Source organism: Manacus candei, unplaced genomic scaffold (genome assembly GCF_025592945.1).
Source record: "Manacus candei isolate 608988 ecotype Guabito, Panama unplaced genomic scaffold, ASM2559294v1 h1tg000056l, whole genome shotgun sequence".
Classification (NCBI taxonomy): domain Eukaryota; kingdom Metazoa; phylum Chordata; class Aves; order Passeriformes; family Pipridae; genus Manacus; species Manacus candei.
The window spans coordinates 3,710,418-3,729,317 of NW_026138104.1; the positions used below are offsets into that span (position 1 = coordinate 3,710,418).

General features: G+C 37.9%; 1 protein-coding gene across 4 annotated transcripts in view; it reads right to left on the reverse strand.

Annotated features, from left to right (window-relative positions):
- ITGA8 (integrin subunit alpha 8) overlaps nucleotides 1–18,900 on the reverse strand; it is a 361,437-nt gene that overhangs the window by 284,868 nt on the left and 57,669 nt on the right. For all 4 annotated transcript variants that reach the window (XR_007907024.1, XM_051802544.1, XM_051802543.1 and 1 more), the window contains exons 21-25: nucleotides 17,228–17,320; nucleotides 10,802–10,881; nucleotides 7,686–7,766; nucleotides 1,980–2,085; nucleotides 14–172 (exon numbers count right to left, since the gene is read on the reverse strand). Coding sequence is in view for 3 of the 4 variants with exons in the window: in XM_051802544.1 (XP_051658504.1) it covers nucleotides 14–172; nucleotides 1,980–2,085; nucleotides 7,686–7,766; nucleotides 10,802–10,881; nucleotides 17,228–17,320 (519 nt within the window). In the remaining variant the exon portion in view is untranslated. The remainder of the gene's footprint in view (nucleotides 1–13; nucleotides 173–1,979; nucleotides 2,086–7,685; nucleotides 7,767–10,801; nucleotides 10,882–17,227; nucleotides 17,321–18,900) is intronic.

An 18,900-nucleotide genomic window follows, 5' to 3' on the forward strand; every position in this document is an offset into this window, starting at 1 on the left:
ATAAAATACTTACCTTTATTTGCATTGTATTAATGGGAGAGCTTGTTTGACAGTGCAATGGTCCATGTGTCTGAACGTGAAGAATATAAAGAAGAAATTCTTCTTGACTGGACACAGGCCAACCGACATGGAGAACTGTATTGTTGATGGCACTTGGTCCTATATTGTGCAGCTGTCAAAGAAATATCATCAGTACTTTCCAAGGCAGTAAATAACAACAAAAGACACAGCAACAACCACTTAGGTATTTTCAAATTCTTAGTGTCCACAGCCTTGGAGTATTTTGGAAAGAATGTATAGATTATTAACATCGCTTTATTGGTGGAGAATCTCTGGCAGGTAGGAGACGAGGACCTCTGTACATTAGTCATAAAGCCAGTGGCAAATCTGGGAGAACAGCAATTTCTGTCAGTCTGTATTCAAGAAATCCGACCCGTTTCTCATTTTTTCCTACATATGAAGAGTTGAAATTACCTTAAAAAAAAAACCCAACACAAAACACACTAGCAGAAAACTGCTAAAGAACTATGAACAATGAACCATAACAGATCATACTTGAAAATAGTAGTCAAAACTTCAGAATACAAAAGAATCATACTTCAGGGCACAGGAATAGAAGGTATAGCAGAACTTTAGCTTCTCTGGTTAAGAACTCTATTTTCAATACTTGCCAATTCAGATTTCCTCCAAAGAAGAAAAAGAACCAGTTTTCCTAAGGTAACATCCCAGAACATTATTATTTCTTGGAAAAAAAGAGCAAAGATAGAAATAATAACATTTTAAAAATCTGGGCTATTAAAATAGTTTCCTTATACCAGTTTACAATATGAAAATATCTAATGACCACAGGAAGTCTGGATATGTGTTATAACTGGGCATGAAAATCTAAAGAAGCTGAACACCATGGAGATTTAGGTACAGTTTCTAGAGATGTGACAACCTCCTTTTTTTAAATGTGTAGAACTTTTGTGACTGATGAACTTTATTTAGAACTATATAAAACCCATTTTCAATCTTACATCTTCTGGGAGGGTGTTTGGCCTTTTTTATGGTTTGCTGATATAAACCATGAGAATGGTTTCCTTAATAAGTGTAACTAATCACTGTAACTATTTTAATAAATTTGAAGTCACATATATAGTTTCACAAACAATCCAAATGTTTGAGACAGAAAGATTTTTTAGGGATTTTTCAGTTTAGAGAAATGTTTTAAGATGAGGAATTCACAAATGATAACTTGTATTTTTCAGTCTGATTCATTACAGTTTAGTATGCATGCAAATTGTAATCTTACATTGCTGATTAAGCTCTGTTGCTTATGTTTTCTTGAGGGTTAGTTTGTGAATTATAACCATATGTGAAGCACTCTGTTTTACCCTCTAGAATAAAGGTCATCTATTAGATTCTAAGGATGGCCTGTATTCCATGTAGTTTACTCAATGCCCTTTTTCTATGCTGAACTCTTCTCTTTTAATTGACAAATCATCCATAGGAAAAGACCAACAACAATAAAAGGTAGAAACATGTGTTCTTCAAATATTGAGGGTTATTTTCAGCAGATCATTTTCTGAGCAATGAGGTAACAAGTTACATGTATGTCCACAATTTTTTCTCAGTTAGCTAAATGTCAAAGGAAAATTTTTTTCCTGTGCACAGCACTCACAGCTTCTAATGAGAAGGTATTTGACATCGATTAGAATGAACTTTTAAGCACTGTTTTTACTTCTTGTCTAACACCCAAAATGTTTATAAATCCTTTAAATATCAAAGACAGACTCCTAACATAAATCAACATCTCCTCCACTCACATGAACAGATAATGGGGTTGTGAATTCCCAGATTAAATTTAGGTCATGTGCTAAAGTCAGAATATTTACATTTGTGGCTTTATCTAGCTGCAGATAAAGAAATTAAACCAAATTCATCAGGATTTCAATGGGGGCAGTGTGGGGTCCTGTGGCAACATATATAATTTTTACCTCATAGATGTGTTCTACTAAAGGACCAACTTCTTCTTCTTTTGTAGGTTCATCTTTGGGTTCCCAGTTGTGAAGTGGCAAAATAATTGTTGGGGGGTGAGACACTCTGTAATATACAAAACAAATTAAAAGAGTAATTGTTACCAGTGACTGACTGCATCACTTTTAGAAAAAAAACTAAGACCAAAACTGAGCTCTCAAGGGCTTGTTATTTAGGCACATTAATTTGAATTACGTGAGGTGAACACTACATTGCTTTCATAAAGTACTATCCAGTCCTTACAGATGACTGGGGGTGTGCATTTATTTTCATACTTCCTCTGATGGATGGTCCTTTCCAGACAAGAGAGTAACTCTGTTGGTAGAGAGGACACCAGTCTCTTGGGCATTTACATCATTCTCACTGACATTCAGACATCTGGATATATTATCCAAAAAACTGGAGTAACGATACATAAATAAATGAATTTTCCCATTCCCATTTAAAGCCTGTAGCTGTTTAAAGCTATGCATCTTTCTTCCCTGTATAACATTTTTAGGTATTTGACTGTTCTGACTATAAATTTCTATAACCTCCGTTCTTATTCCTTTAAAAACCCTTGCAAAGTAGTCTATCTCATTTTACAGGTGGGAAACCAACAACACACTGTGACTTCCATGAAGTCATATTGGAAATTGGTGTATTGAGAAACTGAACTCAGAGCTAGAGCCTGAAATAGTGCTCCAGGTTTCCAACTGCTTTGCAAAGGAAGTGACAGCTAAGGCATTCCCTGAAATACTGTCGCAACTTGCAACACATGAATAAAACATAAATGAAGAAAACGGTGACTTAATATTTGATATCTTTCTTTCGATCTGCTATTTTATCTTTCCTTCTCTATCCGATTGCAAGAAAGCAGTCATCTGTTAACATTTCTATTTAAATCACGAACATTTTACTTCCAATAAAAACTGGAAGTTCCTTGTACAGATCCCATTCAGATGCCAACCTAACCTCACTCAGGTGTTCAGAAGTTGGGGTATCAGAACCCAAGAATTTCTTTCAGCATGGTAGGTGAGTTTTGGCACAGACATCTGTCATCTGCTAGTACTGCAAGTAGATCTTGGTGCTAAAATGGTATTATCCTTTCTTTGCAAGGGTGAAATCTCACTCAGTTTTGCTGGTTTACAGAGTCATAGAATCATAGAATCATAGAATTATAGAATCAGCCAGGTTGGAAAAGACCTCCAAGATCATCAAGTCCAACCCTTGATCCACTACTATCACGGTTACTAGACCATGGCACTAAGTGCCACATCCAGTCTCATCTTAAAAACCTCCAGGGATGGAGAATCCACCACCTTCCTGGGCAGCCCATTCCAACACCTGATTACTCTCTCTGTAAAGAATTTCTTCCTAATATCTAACCTAAACCTCCCCTGGCACAGCTTAAGCCCATGCCCTCTTGTCTTACTGATAGTTGTCTGGGAGAAGAGACCAACCCTCACCTGGCTACAACCTCCTTTCAGGGAGTTGTAGAGAGTGATGAGGTCTCCCCTGAGCCTCCTCTTCTCCAGGCTTTAGCTTAAAAGCCATACAATTTCAATGCTTGTTCTGCCAAAGCAGGAAGTTTGCTGACAGAAAACTGTTAAAAAAAATCACTAAGGACTTTTTTTAGAATATAACATTTGAATAAAATGATGGACTTCTAGGCACTGATGTTAATCACTTTGCAGTGCTGCAGATTGCCCCTTGAAGAAGAGAATTTTGGATGGTTCTGTTGCAAATGCCGACAAAATACTTCAGGAGGAAACAAACTGGTCTTGCTTACAGTTCTTATGTCACATACAAAGAATGAAATGTCTGAAAGAAAGTTTCCTACAGCATACAGTTTCTCAAAGCACCAAGGAATCCCAGAGAACAATTTAATATCATCCAGTTAAAGTACAACTCTTTGTGAAATTTAGGGTATCCTAAGTAGTTCCTCAGACTTCAAAAGGCCAGCAGTTTGTACTAACAAGTATGCCAGAGGACAAATTCACAAGCTAACCCAAATAATAAAGGAAATTAAACATATTTATTAAAAAAGACATTTCACAAATGGTCCTGTTTCCAATACAAATTTTAATTATTGATTGTTGTTGGAGAATAGGAAATTTCCTGTGTTGATACAACAACCAAGGCACATAGACCCCCAAGCTACAGCAAAAATTTGCAAATCAGAAACTCTACACAGACAAAAAGAAGCAGGCATGGTTTCAAAAACTAGTGGTTTCTATTGCATTCCCTGGGAAGTGTTTTTCTTATCCACAGAATTATAAAATTCAGAGTGTAAATGTAGACATTCAATTAAAATTATTCTAAAATATAAAAGGACATTTATTTTAACAGATTTCAGAGTTATTTTGAGGACTTCTGCTATTGACATAAAAGTAGAAACACCAGGTCAAATGAAAAAGAAATCCTTTCTTTTGACTATTTTATTTTGCATTTAACTGAGAATATTTTTAACATTTGAGTGATTTGTTAGGCAAGGATTTTTCCTAGACTTTTATGTGACAATTAGCAGTCAAACAAGAGCACTGAAAAATAAGATAAACAAAGTATGGTCTACAGAAAAGGCTTATGTGGGATATACAATAAGAATTCTGCCAGCTGCAAATTCTCCTAATCCAAATGACTTCCTTCCTGAATTCCTCATTCCTCTGGTGCTTTTTTCAGAAGTGGTAGATAACAATTACAACACTAAAACTCTTACATTTTTATAGAAAAAAAAGATAAGCAAAATAATCAAATCTCACTTGTCAAAGCAACTGCTCATTGAACTATCTAAGGAGTTCTCTTAATTTTCTTTAGAAGACAATATTGGAGAAGATTTCTTCCTTTTTCAGAGAGGAAATATTTGCATGGTTCCACTGTACAGGTATACATGCATGTATGCATATTCAAAACTTCCTAACGCCTTACTTTTCCTCAATAAAATGTACAACATATCCAGTTCCACTTCATGGAACTTTGTGCAGAGCAGTAGAGAAGCCAATGCAGAATATTTTCCTGTCCAAATGTGGACATAGTCTGTTTTATTTTTATCTAGGAAATAGTGAGAAATTCCCCTGGAACTGCATGTTTTAGCATCTCTGAGTAATTAGCAAAATCCGTGAACAAAGCACTTTGTACATGCATGTTATAACTAAGAAAATGAAAAGACTTAAGAGGAAAGAAACTGGAAGTCATTCAATTAAGTAATTCCTCTGTATTTAATGACTTGTTTCTTAGCATTATAGGCAGTAATTCAAGACTCTTTCTGCTTGTTGCCAAGCTCTTAAAAAGTGAGGATGTTTTGGTCATTTTCAGTCTATCTATTTACCTGTTACAGAACTTTTCATTAAAAGGAACACACTGTGGTACAGAGAGAACATGTTGGAGACAAAAAGTTTTCCAAAAAGTTTGCAAAGGAAAAATGGTTTGCAAAATTTTTCTGTGAAAGTGACAAGAAACCTCACTAAAAGAGCAGAATCCACAGCACTGGAAGCAGCCCTTACTGAGAAGTCCTGTGTGTGTAACCACAACTCTTCTGCTGATACACTGAGACTCCAGCCAGCCTGTAACCTGGGTGTTCACCCATGGCAACATCTGAGCTGCTGGCTCCCAACATTTTCTCACACATCTGTAGCCCATTAAATAACACCTTTGATTTTTATTTCCTCAGCTTCTACTTCTGTTTCTGTGTTACCCTCATTTTGTATTTTTCACCTCTCTTCCTATCCAGCTCATTTCCCTAGGTCACTACTAAATACAGAAAATGAAATAATATTCTCACTTCTGTTCTTACTAAACATGTTGTTTTACAACTGCTCCTTTTCAGAAGTTCAATCATTAACATATATCCGCACAGTCTTTGAGTGCTAGTCCTTCTTTTTTCCACCTAACTCTAGTTTTAGGATTAGTCGTCTTTACCTGGAATACACTTACAAAATATGATGAAAAATACTTTTAAAATCTCACTGATTTAGCTTGAATATTAGAGAAGAAAACATGGTCTCTGTGATCTGCACAATTATTTGATTTATTGCTGGCACTATGTAGTTATATTGTCTTAAAAGAGATAACAATAAATAGTTTTTATAAATACATACATTTTTATTTGTTTGGACCTCAGGTAGTCCCTTGAGGTGCATTGTATAAGAGACATCTAGCCCTCTTGCATCAGCCAAGCCTCATGGCCTGACTATGGAAATGAAGCTGGCCATGACCTTCCTATTTTCCCCTTGCAGAGCTGACAATGGTTAAGGTCTTGAGCTGTACTTTGGAAGAGGAGATATAGGAGATGTAATATCTCAGCCAAAAAGCATTTGGGGCAATTACGTGCTTTAATAGAGCATCCTGCCAAATTCCTCTAGGATGCCAGGATAGAAGTCTAGTTCCAAGATTTTACAGGGTAGTCTGATATTCTTATAGAATTACATAATTTAGGTTGAAAAAAAATCTTGAAGATCATCAGGTCCAACCATAAAATTCGTACTATCATGTCCACCACTAAATCATGTCCCTCAGTGCAACATTTACACAGCTTTTCAATACCTCTAGGGATGGTGATTGAACCGCTTCCCTTGGCAGCCTCTTCCAATGCTCGACAACCCTTTCGGTGAACAACATTTTCTTAATATCCAACCTAAACCTCCCCTGGTGCAACCTGAAGCTGTTTCATCTCATCTGATCTCTTATTACTTTGAAGAGGAGACTGACCCCCACCTGGCCACAACCTCCTTTCAGATAGTTGTCTCCCAGAGCCTCCTTTTCTCAGACTAAACAACTTCAGCTCCCCTATCCATTCCTCACAAGACTTGTGCTCTGGATCCTTCACATGCTTTGTTGCCCTTCTCTGGACACCCCCCTGTATCTCAATGTCCTTCTGGTAGTGAGGGGCCCAAAAAATGATCCCAGTATTTGAGGTGTGGCCTGACCAGTGCCGAGTATAGGAGGAAAATTAATGCCCTGGTCTTGCTGGCCATGCTATGTCTGATACAGGCCAGGATGCCACTGGCCTTCTTGGTCACCTGGGTACAGTGCTGGCTCATGTTCAACTGGCAATTATCAACTAATTGCATTTTATAGTTTCCAAAACCAAGTATCTGAAAATAGAAATAATCATCTTTTTCATATCCTGTGCCTGTTTAGTTTTGGCATCCTTTGTGTCAGTGGATTTGCACTTGCTTCGGGCAGAAATGAAAGAATCCTGCAATAGTAGCTGGTTGACTTTTTGTCATAACTCATTCCTTACTCATCCTTTCTCCAAAGGCCTCACTCTGCTCCCTATTAGTATATGCCTTGCCATAATGTGTTTCACATTTCCAGTCACGAAAGCAGTAGATTCTGTTTTAGTATTCAGCATTAAGTGTCCAAGAGGTTGCACAAGCAGACCTAAGTATATGAAGAGGCATTTTGTACTAGTAACATCCATGCACAATTTGAATGCCCAACTAAAATGTTGGCTCTGAGTTGTGTTACTACAATGTGAGATTGTACAGGTTGCTGTATTTGCACAGAAACTAAGGAAGTCCTTAGTAGCTCTATCCTGCAAGGTTTGCAGGGGTGAGACTCAGGTATACTAGGTGGACAAGGTATTTGCAATTATAACATGGCAAAAGATTCACTACATGGGATTATGCAGAAAGATTCAATAAGAAAGTACTTATCTTAATGAGTTGAAATAGTTGAATACTTACCCTCTGATCTGTACTTGAGCCACAGCACTGACGTTGATATGGAGGTTAACTAAATTGCTAGTGGGATTTATCTTGTTAGAGCTGGAAAAGATATGTACAAGTGTTAATAAAGGTTATTTATCAGAAGTCTAGATTGTTATGATGATGAAATTGTTATAGATACAGCACTGAATACCACAAGGCCCCAGTTAGGATGCAATGCCATTGGACATGTTACAGCATGGGCTTCCCATTGCCACTCTTTAGTCTTGCAGGACACTGGTATTTAAGTCTGATATTACTTGATCTCATCACATGCTTAGTAATATAATCAGGTCAAGCTTCCTTTAGAGAATCCTATGATGAATATGATGATACAAACTTATGCAGCTCAGAATATCATGTAAATTCCCTTGTTCAACTTGGCTATCTGTCTGAAGTATCTTAATAAAATCCAAGTTTGTTTCATGCACTGGAGAAAGGTAGTGTTAGTGAACAAGACAGGCTTTTAATGAAAAAAAATTGGTTTTATGGCTCTCCAAACTTGTGACTTCTGAATGACAGAGTCTTTGAGGAAAAAGAACACAGCTCAACTGTTTCTTTACTTTTCTTATTTTCTTCCCTCCCCTCCCCTATCCAGAGAGTGTTTACACTCTTAATCCCACTAACCAGTGAAAATAGATCCCTATGTTTAAAGTCTAGTGCTCTCACTCACTTGATTGTCTTTCCTTATTGCAAATCTTTAGTAATAAAGGTAGTTACTCTTACTTCCAAAGACCATTCCTATGACTATAGTCCACTTATGTAAAGGAAGGTTTTCAGGTTCAAACTCATAAAGAAAGAGAAAATAAGTAATGACAGACTTAGAATTTATTTAATACTAAGTTTGGATGGTTTTTTTCAAGCAAGTGTGTACTTTCTTGCTTCATGAAGACTAAGTTTCTATTGCTGTCACAATTTGCTGTTATCACATCTGGGTAGCATCAGTCAAATGGAAACATTCAGGGGAGGCCAGCATTCCCAGTGACTGACTCTTGAGAATTAAAGTGCAATACTGCTTTGATCCAGGCTTTCTGCTTACAGATTTCTAAAATTAAGAGCAGCTCTAATTTGTTTGTAAACTAATGCAGATTCACCCCAAACATTATTTGAACTTTTAATGTGATCCTCTATAGCCATTGTTTTGAGTACAAAAGTAAAGAAATTGTTTAAAGTATAAAAATTACTAAACCACTACTTTGTTAGAATAAGCTGCTCTCCAATTTGTATAGTGGCCTCACTTTCCATGGAGCTAAAATACAAATTTTGAGCATATATATATATATATATGGTATTTAAATCTTGGTCATAATTTATGGTATTTTTTTAGAGAAGAAAATAGTTTAAAGAAAAGTGCCAGGACATCTCCCTTTCTAAGGAGTATATAATTGCCTAGCAAAGTCCACATCAGAAAAGGAATCAGATTTCAAGACACTACTCAGACTGTTGCTTTTTTACTATAAGTAATAAATATTTATTTTCCACTTGATGTTTTGAAGTAAATGAAAGGTCTCTCTTTTGAATAAATTAGACTGGGACACAAATTCAGCTATGTTCTTCCTTTTCCTTCCCTTTAGGTAATTTCCTCTTTCTGCCTCATGAATTTCTGTTCTCTTTTCCTTTCAGGATTCTTTTACCTGTTCACTAAGGACACAGAAATGCTCAAACTGTAGTGCTGCTTGAGCAAGAATGTACCAAGCAGTGAGTTTTAAGTGTAGGGTACATTCCCCATGCAAGATGTTTTACTCTTTCTTTTGGTTTTAAAGTAGCTGGGTGCTCTTCAGCACTATCATACCAGTTTCTGAAAATCTTTGGTTTTGGTAGCCCAGTAGATTTCCTCCCTTTTCATTTTAGTGAGCCACACTAAAGGAGGAAGCATGAGATCCTGTTTTCTTCTGAGGTTCAGACTTATTCCTCAGTAAATTCATGTCACTTTTTCTAAAACAGTGACCTACCCTCAACTCTTATCACCTAGACAGATTTAGCTATCCAAAAAAGCTCTGAGCCTCCACAATTTCATAGCATGAAAAGGGTTTAGAGCCATGAGCCTCTAAACATAGCCATCTAAAACTGTATTGCTTGCACTAAGAAGTGACCAGTGGCAGGGACAGGGGACCTACAAGTTACTCGCTGTATCTGTCTCTGGAGTAGCCCATGTCCAGGTTTGCATGACCTCCAGCTCACCAGTTGGATCTCTGGGAGAGGCCTGAGGCCTGACCGAGCACCTCACTGACTTCTGTGGCATTGCTGTGCCCTTCCAAATTTCTACATGCCCTTTCCTTCAAGGGTTACATTAGGGAAACATGACTTAGATATTTTAAATGTCTCAGTTATTTACCATAATGAACATGATCAAGGCCCTCATTAAAGGCCAGACATGAGCATTTAAGTCTCTGTGTGTGGGGCAGAGAGGGCAGGAACTCTAGCGTGTATTTGATGAGGACAGATGAAGCAGAAGCCCTGCCACCTTCAGAAAAAGTCCCAGGCTTGTTCTTGCTTTTATCCTAACCCAGCCTGCCCTGTGCTTTTTGTCCCTGTGGAAGAAGTACTGCTCAGCATAAACCAGAAGATTCTCCAGCAGTAGTATGTGAGGCCCACAAGGGACCTGAGGGAGGAAACTAATGGAAAAATGACAGAAGTTCACCTGCATCAAACTGAAGCAGTTCTTTCTCTTCATGCTTGCAAATCTGTTGAGTAGATTTTAACTGCTCTCCTTTTATTTTCTAAATTGCTGTGAAGAAGAGGTATGTCTTTTTTCTGAATTTCATAGCTGATATGTTTGCACATATGCAACTTTGTTACAAAGTTATCACTGTTCATTAATTGGGAAGTGGAAAACAAGGTAAAATTTTGGCAAAACTGTAGAAGATCCTTGGATTACTGACCAAAGTCAGTTAATCTGAATTTTAAAGAAATGATTTGGCTAAAAGCTAGGAAGGTTCCAATATCACAAATCCTCCTGAAGTAAGCTACCATAGGAAAGCCCATGAAATTATTACTGACACTCAAGAGTTAGAGTGACCTTCTTATATATTAAAGTTTATATATCAATAGAAATTAATAATTTAAATAACCATGCTCTTGATAAAATATCTAACCTTTTTATTTGCAGTTCAAAACTGATGCTGGACTCTGCATTTTCAAAATGCTGAACAGAAAATCGAATGCCTGTGGAGAACTGAGAAAGAAACAAAACAGCAGGTTATTAAAAATGGTTGATCTCCCAGATCAATAAAGCAGTACTGTTCAACATTGCATTTCACAGACATACTGGATGCTGTGGTTTTTTAAAATTAGTATGAAATAACATCATCTAGTTTTTCTTAAGAAAAAATACCATCCTGCCTGTGTATGTCACCAGATGGAAAACTTGGCTGGACAGAGGAAAGATCAGAGGAACAGAGATGCATACTCCCAAGAAAACAGTGGTGGGTCCTTCTTCATTCAGACAGTCTTTGCTTTACTTTGCTAAGCCAAAAGAAAATAATGGTTGTCTGGCACCTCTCATCCCTGCCTCCATCTATGCACGCCTTTGTCCAGGTCTCCAGGGCTTCCTGCTCCCCACCTTGTTTCGGCAACTGTGACCTATGAGATGCATGCTTTAGGTGTTGTGGGGCTGACTGATCACCTAAGGCTAAATTAGTAGCAGTTTTAGTTTAATTTGGTTTGGTTTTATTGCAGTTCTGTTAAGAGGAATACAGATTCAAAGTTATATTTGCAATTTAGTTTGCCACAGCTTGCAGTGTGTGAGCAGAGGAGATAGAGGGTAAAACACACAGCTCCCAAAACTGAAGGAGACGAGTGCTTCCACTGGTGCTCCCCTGTGTTTCTGCAGATGTGGTTTCCTCCCTTTGACAATTTCCATTTGCTTCTCACTCCCTGTCTACCTCTCCTATGGCTGAGTCTTAATCCATCTCCAGAACAAGACTTACCTAACATGTTTCAACTACTACTTTCATCTGGCCAATGCTGAAAGCAATATTGTCATCATAAAGGAAATGGCAAGTTCAAATCTTTGAATTCTGATTATTTTAATGTCACAGTTATAGTTGATCTCTCTCTTTGGAAGCAGAATCTTTCAGATGAAAAGACAGTGCTCGTTAAATTACTCAGAAGTTGAAAACAGTAATAGAGATGGAATAGAGATGTAAGCTCTTTATAAGGTCTCTTTTTGGAGATGATGTTAACAATAGTATTGAAATTCCATTCACCTTTAAAAATATAATGACTTTCTTTAGTCTTTTAGACAAAAAATTCCAAATATTCAATTCACCATTTCTCTCACTGTTTTTACTAACCAGTCTAAATAAATTTATTTCCACTTATAGAAGAAAAAAGATGTGGTGAACCAAAGATAAAATTTTCATCAGACAGAGCAGACATGAACTGTAGTTTTGATGATCTATTACTCCCCTGAGGCTTAATCCCCTATTTAATGGTGAAACACACTCCTACTGTACAACTCTAATAAGCTGCAGATGTTGCCTTTGTATAGTTGCATGACTTTGTTAATGTCAAGTAACCCTTGACACTGCTACTAATAATGGGGCAAAGATGCTCACTTGCCCTTGCTGAAGACCCACTGAGGCCTAAGAAGTTTAATTTGCTTGAACTTGTAGCTTAGCAATCACTCAACCTCCTTATTTTACTAGGACATAAATTTTATCAGAATAGTTTAATTTTCTTTAAAATTTTCCAAGTGAAGTTAGTTTCATTAAAATTGCAATTTTTCCGTGTTTGTAACATCATGTGTCTTTGAAATATATGACATTCCTGCTATTAGTGATCAGCGTTAATCTGTTACCATGTTTCACATGATTTAGAAGTATGCTGGGAGGCAGAGGGAAAGCTTTTTTTAAAGTGTCTTACAGTGCATAAGAAAGATAAAACCTCTGTGCTCTTGAAGAATTAGTTTGGTACATATCAAGAAACAGGCAAGATCTTCCAATCCTCCAGTCTTATAATCTTATTACTCTTGTTTCCTATTAACTCCCTGCTAGAAAAATCTAGCAGAATTTTTAATAAAACCTATATTTCACTTGCTAACGCCACTGAACAGGCATTAGGAAGCTTGTTGGTCTGATCCATTTAAGAGTCATAAATAAGTACATTGAGCACTCTTTGTCAGTGAGATGGTATCAGCCATTTAATTTGCATTCTGGGTCATGTGGTATTCTGATTTTCCTTACCTTTCTATATTATTTTTCACTTTTTCTTCTTTTTTTAACCTCAAAGATATTACTGAAAAGGTTAAGTATTTTTTTGTGGTCAGTAAAGAGTTTTAAGGACACAGATGACAATAATGCATTTTGAAGATGCGAAATGTCAGTCAACCCTGTAGTCCACTACAGTAATATCCCATGGGTTACATCACAAAATCCCAACATAACCCTCATACCCAAAAGTTGATCTTAAAGAGTTCAAGAATTCTAGGATTTCAGGGTGCTGAAAAGCCATGACAGTGACTCAATAGTTAAGAACTTCAGCAATGTTCGATTTTGACCTAACCCTTCCTTTCCACTCACAACTTTCACAAAGAGTTCCTTTCTGACTGAGTATTTTGAGAATAACTGATCTCCTGCCAGTGCAGAATTGTTTTGCAAAATTGGAAATAGATCAGAGCAACCTTTTGTGATTTATGCAATTTGTGCAAAGGGCTGGTATTTTGCTTTTGGAAGTACATTTGCCATCATAAATATGTTTGGACTGAAAAAGCAAAAGTCCTTTCACCTTTCCTGAGTGTCCAGGAGAGCTGGTTTCAAAGACAAATTTTGGATTTAAGATTTCACTCACTCTAATCAAATAATTTAGCCATCTGTCTTTGTAATACTCTATCTTTGCATGCCTCAATTTTAAAGGGTTGGATTACTTTGTTATAAACCAGAACATCCTTAAATATGTTATAAACTCTGTTGTTTTATTCTGCTACTTCTAAGTCACTCTTTACAAAGTATTTTGCTTAGGAATATTTGGTAACAGCAAACCATAAATGGCAACCCTAGAACTGATTCTGAAGAAAAGAAGGATCAGTTACATTGTGAAAATTCATAAGGACACAGGTGAGAGTAGTACTGCTTTAATAGCCACCAAAGGGCATTCCTGAAGTCTTCACCCTGCTAGCATTTTGAGTCAAGGATGATGTGGAAACATGGCCTTGGATTCAAAGAGAGGAGTCTGAGGGTCTGCAGTCTAACATGCGAGAGTCTCTCGTGTTTAGTCTTCCTTTTCTCTTCCAAACCCAAGGGGTTTTATGCTCTCCTGCCCTCCTTCACTGCATCCTGATCATCCACAAGATTCTTGTCTACTTCCATTTGTATCTTGAGAATTTGCTTCTGCCTTGAGACTAACTGGGAAACCACTAAGCAGGTAACTAAAATTGCTGGTTTCTCAATACAAGAGACTGCAGAATCGGAATTACAGAGTATGCTGAGTTGGAAGGGACCCACAAGGATCATCAAATCCAACTCCTAGCCCTGCACAGGAGTCAAACCCAAGATTCACACTGTGTGCCTGAAAGTATTGTCCAAACACTTCTTCAACTCTGTCAGGCTTGGTGCTGTGAACCACTTTCCTGGGGAGCCTGTTCCAGTGCCCAAACATCCTCTAGGTGAAGAACCTCTTTCTTATATTCAACCTAAACCTCCCTTAACACAACTTCAGGTCATTCCCTTAGGTCCTGTCACTGGTCACCACAGAGGAGAGATCAGTGCCTGCCCCTTCTCTTCCCCTCATGAGGAAGCTGTAACTGCAATGAGGTCTCCCCTCAGTCTCCTCTTCTCCAGGCTGAACAGACCAAGTGTCCTCAGCTGCTCCTTATACAGCTTCCCCTCCAGACCTTTCACCATCTTCATCCAAAGGCCCTCCTTTGGACACTCTCTAACAGCTTAATGTCTTTTTTATATTGCAGAGACCAAAACTGCACACAATATTCAAGGTGAGGCCACAGCAGTGCAGAGCAGAGCAGGACAATCCCCTCCCTTGACCGGCTGGTGATGCTTTGCCTGATGCCCCCAGGACACGGTTGGCTCTCCTGGCTGCCAGGGCACTGCTGACTCATGTTCAACTTGCCATTGACCAGGATCCCCAGGTCCCTTTCCATGGCACTGCCTTCCAGCATCTCATTCCCCAGTCTGTACGTACACCTGGGGTTGTCCCATCCCAGGTGCAGAATCCAGCACTTTCCCTTGTTGAACTTCCTATGGTTGGTGATTGCCCAGTCCTCTAATTTGTTGAGGTCTTTCTGCAGGGCCTCCCTGCCTTTGAGGGAGACAACAGGTCCTCCCAGTTTTGTGTCATCTGCAAACTTGCTTAGTATCCCTTTCAGTCCTGCATCCAAGTAATTTATGCAGATGTTGAAGAGCACAGGGCCCAAGATGGAGCCCTGTAGAACTCCACTATGCCAGGTCAGCAGTCTGATGTTACCCCATTCACTATTACCCTCTGTGTTCAACCTGTGAGCCAATTGCTCACCCATCACATGATGTGTTTATCCAGCTGTGTGCTGGACATTTTGTCCAGAAGGATCCTGTGAGAGACAATATCAAAAGCTTTACTGAAATCCAAAAAGGTTACATTAACTGTCTTCCCTTGGTCAGCTGGGTGGGTTACCTCGTTGTAGAAGGAAATCAGGTTCGACTAGCAGGACTTTCCTTTCATGAAGCCGTGCTGGCTGTGACCAGCGACTGCGCTGTCTTTCATACTTCCCAAAATAATCTTCTCCATAACTTTACCAGGTGCTGAAGGGAAACTGACAGGTCTGTAGTTACTGGGGTTCTTCTTCTTCCCCTTCTTGGAAATCAAGATAACATTCTCCACCTTCCAGTCAGCTGGGACCTCTCCAGCTTCCAAAGACTGCTCAAAAGTCCTTGAGAGAGGTTTGTGATGACATCAGCAGCTCTTTGAGGATTCTTGGATGAATCCCCATTTTTATTTGACTTGACTTGGAATTTATCCAGTGCTTTGGCCCATCACTGCCTCCCATAATCCCACTATGAAAATTCCATTCCTCAGAAATGTTTTCAATTATTCTTAACTTTTAGGAGTTTCATTTAGTAGAATAAAACAAAACCTTCAAAATCTTTTATCCCTCTTGTCTATGTCCTTCCCAGAAAATGTTTGCAGTATTCTCTTCAGACTTCTAGTTCACAGTGGTTCTATGGAGAAAGAAACTCACCAGGAAGATTCTTCTTCCCAGGAGGTCCATTACCGAGAGTCCAACTTTCAGTGGTTTCCAGCTCCTTGTAATCCCAAAGAGTCCCTGGGACTGTTTGTGACCATGCAAGCAGATGACTGTATGAAACACCTGTTCGCATTCACTTTCAGTTCTGTGGCTGATCTGAGGCTATCCCTAGGATCCAAACAAACTTGTTCTAGTCCCAGTCTCCCATGGGGAGTATGACTCTTTTGGTTCTTTTATCGAGGGTCAGACATGAACCACTTCAAGATCATAAGAGACCAGGAAAGATCCCCTCTGTAGAGAGTCTGAAGAGTGAAATACTGATCTTCTGTAGGACAAACCTTAACTCTGTAGGAATTTTGAAAATACTTATGAAATTTGCTTTAGTTTCTTTGCAAAGCCACAGGTCCAATATGAAATTCAAGCAGTGGTAGTTTTCAGTCAAAAACTGTTGTTTATTCCTGATATATGTTCATGCTGTTGACCACTTCATTTTTATTAGGATAGTTTTTTATCTACGTATAAATGTTTGGATTATTTGCTTTTAGTTAAATATTTGTAACATTTACAAATTTATAAGAAACACTAAATTCCTCTGCAAGAGCATCCATGGCTGAATATTCCTGAGTTTAACACTTCTGGGATTTCCCAGACTGTTTTGTCATGAAATAGGGACAAAGGATGATAATTGTGGAAAAGGTAGCTCTTTTTTATCTCCAAACGTATTTTTAATCCTTACCTACTGTCCATCATTAGTCATTATTCAGTTCCACTTTTGCCTAAAAGCAAGGCTACCAACATTCCATCTAATGTGTAGTCTGATTAATGAGAGGCTGTCTTAGGAAAATCTTTAGATTTATAACAATAACTTGAAGTAAAACTTTATTCCAACCCCATTTTCCTGGATATAAATTGTGATATAAACAGATAAGACAATCCTTATGCACTGAAGATAAGAATCAGACTAAAGAAGTTGTCATTTACTATACATGTCTTAAGTAAAGGTAGTACTAAAAAAGAAAAATTAAACAGATCACATTGCAGACTGGGATTCTCTTCTCATTATAGTAGTGTAACTTCTGTGACTTAAACTGAGTCACTCATTTTCTTTACAATAAATGAAATAAAACACAGGTTCTAGCATAATTAATCTTTTAGAAAAAGAAATTGTTAGTCTTTAGAAGCACAGTTCTGCCTCTTATTACACAAACAATTTCCTGTCCAACTAAATAATTTGGTTTATATGCTGCTTATTGGGACTCCTTCTGCTAATTGAATAGATTTCCATTTGTTCCCCTTTAAAATTCAATTAGATAAAAATCAGTAAATGCATCTGGTTTTCCCTTACATTTGCGCCAGCCACCATGGGGTTCCCAAGATCACAAACCACCATTCTAGTTTCATTTTCCATCTTGTAATCACAGCTCAATACACGCAGTGCCTGCAACAAAAGGACACCAATATGGAGGTCAGAGATCACAGTGAAATGTATCCAGTTGGGAAAGTGATGCCTTTTTGACTGTGACATTTCTTTTGATTTCGGACACCTGCTCAGTGCACTATCAAAACATTTACTTGCTTATTGTCAGAAAACAGGGGAAAACTGATGCCAGGGAAAACCGAAGAGGATAGTTTCCCAGAACCTTAAGAATCAGGATGAGATCACTCCATGTCTAGTTTTAACATACTGCTCTGTTTTTGTGAATCATTCCTATAGCCATAATGACTCAACAGAGAAAAATGAGCAGGCAAACCTGGGTGAGGAAAAAGGTCTCATGCTAATTGAAATGGTTGTGTTGTCCACCACCAGAAGCCTCTATAGTGAATTTCTGGCATTGGCAGAACTTTATGATGGATCAAGTCTAGACCCTTATTTTCCAATCTATGTTAAAATACTTAGAACATTAAATATTACTGTAGAAACATAAACTGTTATCTGTGTTTATAAATTGGCAACAAAGGAGATAGGTTTTCACATTATCAGAAATTAAGGTTTTTGTTGTTTATAGCAATCTTTATCACTAGTAGCGTCATCTGTAAACAAAACAGACTGTATAAAAGGAGGAACAGCTATAGAATAGTGCAAATTAGGAGATACAGAATAAGACAAAGCAACAAAATGCGGGTGTTTTTTTTTTTGTTGTTTTCCTCTTTGATATATTTAATAAAAGAAGGTATTTCCATATATGTGCAGAAGTAAACAAGCTTTGTAAAAGCAGGATGCAGCAAGTTACACTACCTTTTCTCTCATCTGTGATTTTCATGGATGAAGCAGTATGTGTGAGTTATATAAAAAGACCTGGGAAATCTCCAGACTACTGACTACCAATTTGTCTTATCTGTAAAAGCCAGCACGGACATGCTATCCTCATCATTTCCTGAATTTAAATGAAAAGATAGGGCATGTCCTAAACAGAGCCCATATGAAGCATGCCCTCAGCACACACCTCATTGTACACTGACACTTTTACAGTTTGCTAGGAGGAAACAAAGTTGGTTACACAGCATGTCCAGTTCACTAACAGCCTTCCCAAGCCTCTCTAGGGTTGGGAGGGAAGGATTTTTACACTCTTTCCAGCTGGTTAATTAGAGGTGGGAAGCAACACACGGGAGAAGAGAGGATGTTAACACAGTTGAAATCAAACTTGTCTGGAAAACTAATCATTTTAGCTTGATGTGTGGGTTTATAGTTTTGCTTTTGTTAGGCAAGAAGGGTTGAAATTGAGGTCTAAATGTTATAAAATAAATATTCATTGATATAGGACATTTGGCAGTTTCTTTTAAAATGCTGTATCAGAGACCTGCACAGAGTAAATTAGCCCTTATCACACATTTTTTTGTCCTTCTAAGGCTGAGAAAATAGGGAAGTTTTGTGAGGAGGTTTTCTGCAGTTTGCATGGCATGCTCTTAAGACAGAAAATGATTAATGGTACAGAATTTATACGACCAGCAACATAAAACCTAATTTGTGCAGCATAAAGATGTGACAAAGGGTCAAGTTTGGTAGAATTCTTTCAATAA